General features: G+C 50.8%; 1 protein-coding gene across 1 annotated transcript in view; it reads left to right on the top strand.

Annotated features, from left to right (window-relative positions):
* Positions 1-328: 328 nt before the first annotated feature.
* SLC44A2 (solute carrier family 44 (choline transporter), member 2) overlaps positions 329-9,276 on the top strand; it is a 44,541-nt gene continuing 35,593 nt past the window's right edge. Inside the window, exon 1 of the mRNA XM_014533972.1 lies at positions 329-440. Coding sequence (XP_014389458.1) covers positions 329-440 — 112 coding nt within the window. The remainder of the gene's footprint in view (positions 441-9,276) is intronic.

Here is a 9,276-nt window from a genome sequence, read left to right as displayed (position 1 = left end):
GACGGAGCCTACGGTAGGAGCCGCCTCTGACCCGTGGCCGCCTTTGCCGAGTTGGGGGGGGCTCTTGGAGGAGGGGCACGTCTGAGATCTTAAACGCCCGCTCTGCAGCCGCCGACGGGCCGGGACGCGCGCGCATGCTCCGCCCTGGGAGGTCCCGTTATCTGGGTGGCTCAGATGCCCGGCGGGGGAGGGGAGGCGCGGCGACCTGGGCTTCGAAAAGGGACAGGGCCCCAACCTCCCCAAACCCCCTCCTCTTCCAGTCCCCTTTGTCCACTTCTTACTCCTGCCCACATCCCTCTGGAGGTCGCCGGCACGGGCTTTTGGCTCGATGGGGAAACTGAGGCAAGACTCGGCAGACCGAATGCAAGGGTGGGAGCCCATCGTGTCTCGCCCGCCGCCTGGGAAGGGCGGAAACCGGGGCGCCTCCGGTGCGGGGGCAGGTAGGAAGCCGGAAACCATTGGCTAACGTTCCCTGCCCTGTGCAAAGGGTTGGGGGTGCCCCCTCCCCAGAACCTCTGAAGGCGGCCTGCACCTCAGGGCGCAGGGACTGGAGCCAAGATGAGGCCCCTCCCCAACCACGCCCTATTGCGCTTCTCTTCCTCTGGTTCCCACGGCGGGGACTGGGAGGAACAGTCCTCAGTTTCTCCTTTCTCTTCTCCCTTTTGGGTCCCGAGGGCCGATCTGGTCACACGCCCCACAAGGCAGTGCCTTGGGGCAGAGAGGCCCTGCCACCCCTCCTAGTGTGACAGAAACTTCCTGGAAACTGTAAGACTGAATGGCCTTGGGGAAGGGGCCGGAAACCACTCAAAAATGAAAAACAAATGTGGCAGAGCTGTGCCTCTCTCCCTCCCCTCCCCCAAGTCCCACCCCCTAGAGACTGTGGCCTCAGGAGACACATTTGGGGGAGGCTGGGACCCTCCCTGCCCAGCCCACGCAAGAGGGAGGCAGGGGACCTGGCTACCACCCAGCCACTCCCCTCCTTGCTTGAACTTGCCAGTCTCTTAAGGGTCTCCCTTGTTCTTGGTTTTGGCTCAAGCCCCAGATCCTGCAGCTGCCCATGCTGTGCATCCCTGGGTTGTGGCCAGCTATCTCTGATCTTCAAATTTTAGTCTGGGCTCCAGGCCTGGCCCGGCCTGCCTGTGGGCGGCACTTGAGAAATCTTTGGGCTCCATGAGGCCAGACTGGAGTCGGGATGGGGGACAGAATGGACAATGATGTTATTCACCCAGCCTTGAATCTGCCCAAAGGGAGGTAGCCATGGATGGGCCTGAGCAAACCCTCCCAGCCCTGCCAGGCTCACAACCGAGACAAGGGACCTCTGTGCCCAGCAGACCTTATGCTGGGCGCGGGGAGCACATTCTATCTACAAACATTTATTGAGCATCTTATAAGGTGGGGTCTGGACACTGAGTATACAACAGCGAACAGAGCTGAATCCTTGACCGCAGGGAGTGGACAAGGGAATAAAGATGTAATTCTAGGTTGTTGTAAGTGCTGTGAAGCGAAGGACAGGATACGGTGAATGTAGGGAAAATCATCTGGGTTTATTTTAGGTGACCAAGGGCTGGAGCTTGAGCCAGTGGCCGTGGGGAAAATGGGAAGAAGCGTGTTTCAGGCAGAGTGAACAGTAAACAAGCCTCACAGTTGCTTCATTATTTCTCTCTGTGAGGCTCAGAGGTGGAGGCGTCAGCCGGATCTTGCAGCCAGGCCCTCACCTCCTCCAGGGGGGCCACATGGCTTGAGTCCTCCAAGTGGGGAAGGGTCTCACTTAGCTTGTGAAAAGTCTTTTCTCATCAGAACCAAAAACCTGGGGCCCTCCGGCTGCCCTGTGAAGACCCTGCCAGACAATGGGGACCTTTCCTTTGGGGACAGTGTACAAGAGTGGCTCACATAGCCTCCCCTTGTACCCCAGTGCTTTCTGTGAATTTAGAAGGTGACCTCAGACAGACAAAGGCTCAAATCCAGACTCTAACGCAAGCTGTGTGGCCCTGAGCAAGTTGGTGACCTTGGGGCTGGGCATGGTGGGAACCATTTTGCCCAGTTCCCAGCAAGCTCCACGTACTCAGGATACTTCTGGGGCTGGTGATACTGGGGACGTGGATTGTCCATGAGCTGATAGAGAAGCAGCCCCCTCTGTCCGGACATAAGCTTGGGCTGACCTGACAGGGCAGGAAGTTCCCTTCTCGGCAGACACGATGTCTAGAGGAAGGCAGTGGCTCCAAGAAGGAAATGAGTCCCGGGCCTCGACCGATGTCGGCAATGGGCACAGCGATCCTTACCGGCCCACCCTTAGCATGAGCAGCATGGAATAAGATTCTAGAACCTGATGGGGTAGAGGTGGAAAAAAGGAATGGTGCTTGTTAAGAAAATGGAATAAGATTCTAGAACCTGATGGGGTAGAGGTGGGGAAAAAGGAATGGTGCTTGTTAAGAAAAAGAACAAACGAACAGATTTCATGGCCCAATTTCCTAGAGTCCAACTCAACCAGCAGTGGGGTCCTAGCACCTGATCTGGAAACAAAACGAAACACTGTTGGGAGAGGGTATTTACTTCTTAACTGCAACTTTTTACAAAAGAGAACATGTATTAGTATAGTCACATGCTTCAAAATACAAATGATACAAAAGACGTTTATAGCTTTACTACAGGCCTGTTGCAGGAAGATTCGTGCAATAGGCCTTCCTTCCTCTGGCTGCCGGCACTGGTTTTCCTCTGGGCCCCAGGGCTCAGGCCTTTGCTCTGGCCGCCGCCTTCCGTCTTCACTCCTGCCAGAGTCTTTGCTGTGCCCGGAGCCTTCAGTCTTTGCTCCTGTAGCATCCTCCGCCCCCGCCCTCCCCCTCATAGCAGGCGTCCCACCCTGCCCAGCTGCTGTGCATGCGTGCGTGCGTGCGTGCGTGCGTGCGTGCGTGCTGCCCAGAGGCCCTGAGCAGCTGGGGGGTGGGGTTGCCACCATCTTTGTTGGGCGAATTTGCATACTCACTCCTGATTGGCTAGTGGGCGTCATGGAGGTACAGTCAATTTGCATCTTTTATTAGTGTAGATTATGAAAAGTCTCCTTGTTTCCTTTCCCAGCCCCATACCACTGTCTGGGAGTGCATTAGTGTTGCAGCAACTTGTGTTGTCTTCCAAATGGAGTGTAGACCTTAGAACATGTAAAAATACGCATATTCTTTATTTCATGGTTTGAGTTCCAGCTGCATGAGGCAGGAATGCATGTCTGTTTGGTTTGAAGGTGTATGGACAGTGTCTGGCACTTAGTAGATGCTGAACAAGTATTTGTTGAATGAAAGGTGTTTGTTTTACATGTTGCTTTTTGTTGTTGTTTTTTCTTAATATATGTTCGAGATGATCTCTCATGTCAGTGCCTGGAAAGCTTCCTCAATCATTTTTTTTCTTTTTTTAAAAAAATATGTTTTTATTGATTTCAGAGAGAGGAAAGGAGAGAAAGAGAGAGAAATATCAATGAGAGAGAATCATTGATTGGCTGCCTCCTGCACACCCCTTACTGGGGATCAAGCCTGCAACCTGGGCATGTGCCCTGACCAGGAATTGAACCAGCCACCTTTCAGGACACAGGATGACACCCAACTAACGGAGCCACACCAGACAGGGCTTAACTTTTTATTGAAACAAAAGTCATACATAAAAGCGTTCAGATCCTACACTTATGAGGCTCTGGGAGTTTTCACACCCAAGTAACCAGCACCCAGTTCAGGAAAAATATTACCAGCACCCCAGAAGCCTCTCATGCCCAAGGAGGGCTTATCAGTATTATTATTATGTATTATTTTTTGTGGTTAAAAAACACACACACACAAAATTTATTATCTTAACTGTTTTAAGTGTATGAAAAATAAAAAGAATGTACAACAGAGGTGATATGTGAACCACAAAAGTTAACATCTTGAATATCTGGCCCTCAACAGAAAAACTTTGCAACCCCCTGGTAAAGCCTTCCCCATCACCCCAGAAAGTTCTCTTATGTCCTTTGCCCCATCAATCCTCAAAGGGAGGGTTATTTTTAAGTAGATGTAAACACTCTTAAATAAACGAAATTAACATATTCTCTGTGGGAGCTGGAAATTAAAATTTAGCCCTCAACCGCACAGCAGATTTAGCCTTCCGCCTGAAAAGGCTCTTCAGAAACGCTCAGCCAGCTGTCCTCATCCAGAGGTAACCTAGCCTAGAAGTCTCCAGAGCTTAGTCTACTAATTTCTCTTTCTCTTTCTGTGGCATTTGTATCTTTTTATAGTTCCTCAGGCTGGTTTAATGAAAAATTGTACTGTTCCAAGAGTAGGATACTATGTTGCCTTGTAAAAAGATGAAGTAGGTTTAACTTCTCTGATGGGGAACAATGTCCGATTATGTTAGTACTAGAGGCCCTATACACGAAATTGGTGCAAGAGAAGGCCTTCCTTCCCCTGGCTGCTGGCACCAGCTTCCCTCTGGCACCCAGGACCCGGGCTTCCCTTGCAGCTCCGGAAGGACTAATTAGCATATTATGCTTTTATTATTATAGACTAGAGGCCCGGTGCATGAATTCATGCACCAGTGGGGTCCCTCCACCTGGCCTGTGGGATTGGCCAAAACCGTATCTCCGACATCCCCTGAGTGGTCCCGGATTGCGAGAGGGCACAGGCCAGGTCGAGGGACTCCACTGGTGCACGATGGGGGCTGGGGAGGGACGCGGAGGGATGCAGGAGGTTGGCCAGCCAGGGAGGGACCGCAGGAGGCTCCAGGGCGTGTCCGGCCCATCTCGCTCAGTCCCAGGTCAGCTGGACCCCAGCAGCAAGCTAACCTACCAGTCGGAGCATCTCCCCTCTAGTGGTTAGTGCACGTTACAGTGAGTGGTTGAGTGACTTTAGTATATCATTAGCATATTACACTTTGATTGGTTGACAGACAACTGGACACTTAGCATATTAGGCTTTTATTATATAGGATGTGTGACAAAACTCAGGGCTAAATAACTAGAAATATGCTTGTGTATGTGAACTGTAACCAGTGTCTGGAAGGAGGAAAGGGAAATCAGTGAGAAGAACTGCTCCCACGGAGAGGAAGTGAGGGCTCAGGGCCTGGGGTGACAGGGAGAGTGATTTCTGTTAGTCTGAAGTCTTGTTCTGGTGTAAGTGTTTATCTTGATTAGCATACAGGTTGCATAATCTAAAGTTCATTCATAACTTCCCTCAGCAAACATTTATCGTGCAGGTACCGTGTGCTGGGGTTCGTTCTAAATGCTTGAGGCGCAGCAAGCACTGCGCTTCTGGAGCTGACATTCTAGCAAGGAAACCAGACAAGACATTAGGTGAATGAGGAAAATTCTTAAAATGCCAGAGAAGGGCCCTGGAGAAAAATAAAGCAGGAAAGAGGGTTGAGAGTGATATATAGGGCCTCAAGGGAAAGTTTAAAATTTTAAATGGGAGGATCAGGGAAAGCCAGCCTGAAGTGACCAGAGGAATGAGGGAGGGGGCAGTGTAGTATGTTTCAGGCAGAGAGCACTCACTGCCTATGCAAAGGCCCTGGGGTGGGATTGTCTGATGGGTCTGAGGATCAGTGAGGAGGCCTGTGTGGCTGGAGTACAGGGATCAAGGGGAAGAATGGGAGGAGGTGAGGGCAGGATTTGGAACTTTGTCCTGGGAGATGGGAGCCATTGAGGGTTCTAAGCCGAGGAGGAGCCTGGTCTGACTCAGGTGTTCACAGATGTGCCCTGGCCCCTAGGGGCTGCAATTGTAGAAACTAGGAGACCAGAGCAGAGGCAATAAGATTAGTTGAGTACTTATATCACCTAGTACCAAGAGGCTAAATAAACACATCTACAGGAAAAGCTAACCACGGAGTTCTGACTCTCAGCCGCCAGCCTGAAGTGACCAGAGGAATGAGGGAGGGGGCAGTGTAGTATGTTTCAGGCAGAGAGCACTCACTGCCTATGCAAAGGCCCTGGGGTGGGATTGTCTGATGGGTCTGAGGATCAGTGAGGAGGCCTGTGTGGCTGGAGTACAGGGATCAAGGGGAAGAATGGGAGGAGGTGAGGGCAGGATTTGGAACTTTGTCCTGGGAGATGGGAGCCATTGAGAGTTCTAAGCCGAGGAGCAGCCTGGTCTGACTCAGGTGTTCACAGACGTGCCCTGGCCCCTAGGGGCTGCAATTGCAGAAACCAGGAGACCAGAGCAGAGGCAGTAAGACTAGTTGAGTACTTATATCACCTAGTACCAAGAGGCTAAATAAACACATCTACAGGAAAAGCTAACCACGGAGTTCTGACTCTCAGCCAGGTTCCGGAGCCAAGCCTTGGCTCTGTTCCAGTCCCAGATCCATTCTTCCTAGTTCTGTGCCATCTTTGCCTTTCGTATCCATGAGCCTTTTGTATCTATACCTTTCATACACCTGAGCCTCAGTTTCTCTATCCATAAAATGGGGGTAACAGCAGTATGAGCTCCCTCTGTCTCCAGGGTTCAGTGAACTGACGTGAGTACAGCATTTAGCCCAGAAGTTGGTCCATGGCAAATGCTCAGTTAATTAGAGTTATTCATTTATCATAGAGTTTAAGAATATGGTGTCAGGAGCAGAGTTCAAATCCCAGCTACTGCTGGCTGTGTAATTCCGGGCAAGTGATTAAACATTTCTGTGACTCAGTTCCTATATTGTACCATCTGCCCTCAGAGTCTTGTGAGGATGACATGAGTTTCTAGAAGTAAATGCCTGGCACACAGTAGGCACTCTGTATTTGTTCTTAGCTTTATGACGAATAGAATCGCTTCCAGCTTTCCCTCCCACATGCTGTCCCCAAACCTTTTGTCAAAGGACCTCATCAGGCACAGACTTCTGGGAAGGTGGGGTGAGCCAGACTGGCCACATGGGCGAGGCTTTGGGCCTCTGTAGGCTTGGGGACTTGGCCGGTATACGGCAGCCGTGGGGGCTGGGTGGCACTTGATGTCCTGGCACCAGCATCGTAACCAGGCGGCCTGTGTTGGTTCTCTTATCTCCCACGCCCATTGCTCGGGGTGGGCTGACCATGGTGCCCGGCAAAGCCAGGACTCAAGGGCCGTCTCCACCCCTCACTTCCACCCCTAGTCTGGGCTCATGGCTCAGCTTTCCCACGCCTTCCCCCCCTACCATTGTTGCATATTTAGCTCTGTCTCGCCCAGTATCTGCCAAAGAACAGGCCTGGGTTGGAGCCAGAGGGGCCTTGGTGTGTTTTACAGCTCCACGCACCAGCTATGCGGTCTAAGCCAGTGGCCCCAGTTTGCCCCTCTGTCGAATGGGACCGCGTCCCTGGTTAGTGTTTGCTGCAGCTCTGTACCCCAGACCTGGGTGAAGTGCTTTTTGAGTACTGAGTCCTGGCCGCACCTGTGAAGCAAATGCAGGTGTTAGTCTCGTTCTCCAGACAGGAAAACGGCAGCCTGGAGAGAAAAAGAACTTGTTGGTTTCCTGGCCCGTGCCGCTGGGGAGTAAATGGCACGCCTCACCGCTTCCAGTTGTTACAAGGAGAGCACACGGAACACGCCAGCACAGACCCGGCTCAGCATGTTGCCTCATGGCCTAGAGACCAGGAAGTGGAAAATTCTGTAAAAGCTGAGAGAATAAAAGTTTCCAGCTTCGCGGGCCACGTCTAGTACAGTCTGTTGCTGCCACTCAGGTCTGCCTTTGTAGTGTGAAAGCGGCCAGACTATGAAAATGAGCATGGCTGTGTGCCCTGGAAACTTGATTGACGACCACTGACATTTGAATTTCACGTAATTGTCACATGACAAAATAGTCTTCCTCTTTTGATGTTTTTCAGCCATTTAAAAATGTAAAGACCGCCCTGACCGGTTTGGCTCAGTGGGTAGAGCGTCGGCCTGCGGACTGAAGGGTCCCGGGTTCGATTCCGGTCAAGGGCATGTACCTTGGTTGCGGGCACATCCCCAGTGGGGGGTGTGCAGGAGGCAGCTGATCGATGTTTCTCTCTCATCAATGTTTCTAACTCTCTATCCCTCTCCCTTCCTCTCTGTGAAAAATCAATAAAATATATTTTTTAAAAAAATAAAAATGTAAAGACCATTTGCGGCTCTGGTTTACATGAAAACAAGCAGTGGGTAGATCTGTCCCACTGGTGATATTTTATCAACTCCTGGCCTAAATGGTAAAGACACTGTGACAGACAGAATAACGGTCCCCCCCAAAGGTGTCCACATCCTAATTCCTGGAACCTAATTCCTGGAACCTGTGTCTACATTACTGTACATGGCAAAAGGGAATTTGCAGAGGGATGAAATTAAGGATTTTGAGCCCTGGCCGGTTTGGCTCAATGGATAGAGTGCCGGCCTTCGGACCGAAGGGTCCCGGGTTCGATTCTGGTCAAGGGCATGTACCTCGGTTGCAGGCTTCTCCAGGGCCCGGGCCCTGGTCGGACTCGTGCAGGAGGCAACCATCGATGTATCTCTCTCATATCGATGTTTCTCTCTGTCTCTCTCCCTCTCCCTCCTTTTCTCTCTGTCTACAAAGCAATGGGGACAATATCCTCAGGTGAGGATTGACGGAAATAAATAAGTAAAATAAATTAAGGATTTTGAGATAGGAAATTTATCCTGAATTATCCAGGGACGCCAGGGACAATGGTTCTTATAAAGAGGTTGGGAGGAGTCAGAGGAGACAGTGACAATAGAAACAGGTATGTCCTTGATGGGAGTGCTGGCTTTGAAGACGGGAACTTGCTGAATCTTTGCAACAATGTTGCAAGGTAATTGTAACAGGAAGAGGCCACAGGCCAAGGAAAGGGGGAGGCTTCTAGAAGCTGGAACAGGCAGAGAAAGAGAGTCTACAGAAGGAATGCAGTCCTGTCAACATCTAGATTGTAGCCCAGTGAGATGCACTTTGGGCATCTGACCTCATACATTTTTTTGTGTTGTCTTAAGCCACAAAGTTGGCGGTGATTTGTTACAGGAGCCATAGGAAACTCATACAGACACTAACAAAGATGGTGGCCACCTGAACAATATTTCTCTCTGAGCCTCAGTTTTGCATCTGTCAAATGGGGGTTATAATGATAGAATCAACCTCACAAAGTTGCTGTAAGGACGAACTGAGGTCAACTGTGTAGTGTTTGAGAAGGGTACCTGGCACATGGCAAACAGGTCAGTAAATGGAGGCATTGGGACATTTGTACTTTTCTTATTATTACCTTGCGACATTGTTGCAAAGATTCAGCACCTTCCCATCCCGTAGGGTTTGGACCAGGCTCATTATCAGAAACCATCAGTATTTGCCTCGCCTTTCCTTCCTTCCTTCCTTCCTTCC

Source organism: Myotis brandtii, unplaced genomic scaffold (genome assembly GCF_000412655.1).
Source record: "Myotis brandtii unplaced genomic scaffold, ASM41265v1 scaffold1234, whole genome shotgun sequence".
In the NCBI taxonomy this organism is placed as follows: Eukaryota; Metazoa; Chordata; class Mammalia; order Chiroptera; family Vespertilionidae; genus Myotis; species Myotis brandtii.
Note: the sequence above shows the minus strand (reverse complement) of the source record. Positions and strands in the feature narration are given on the sequence as shown.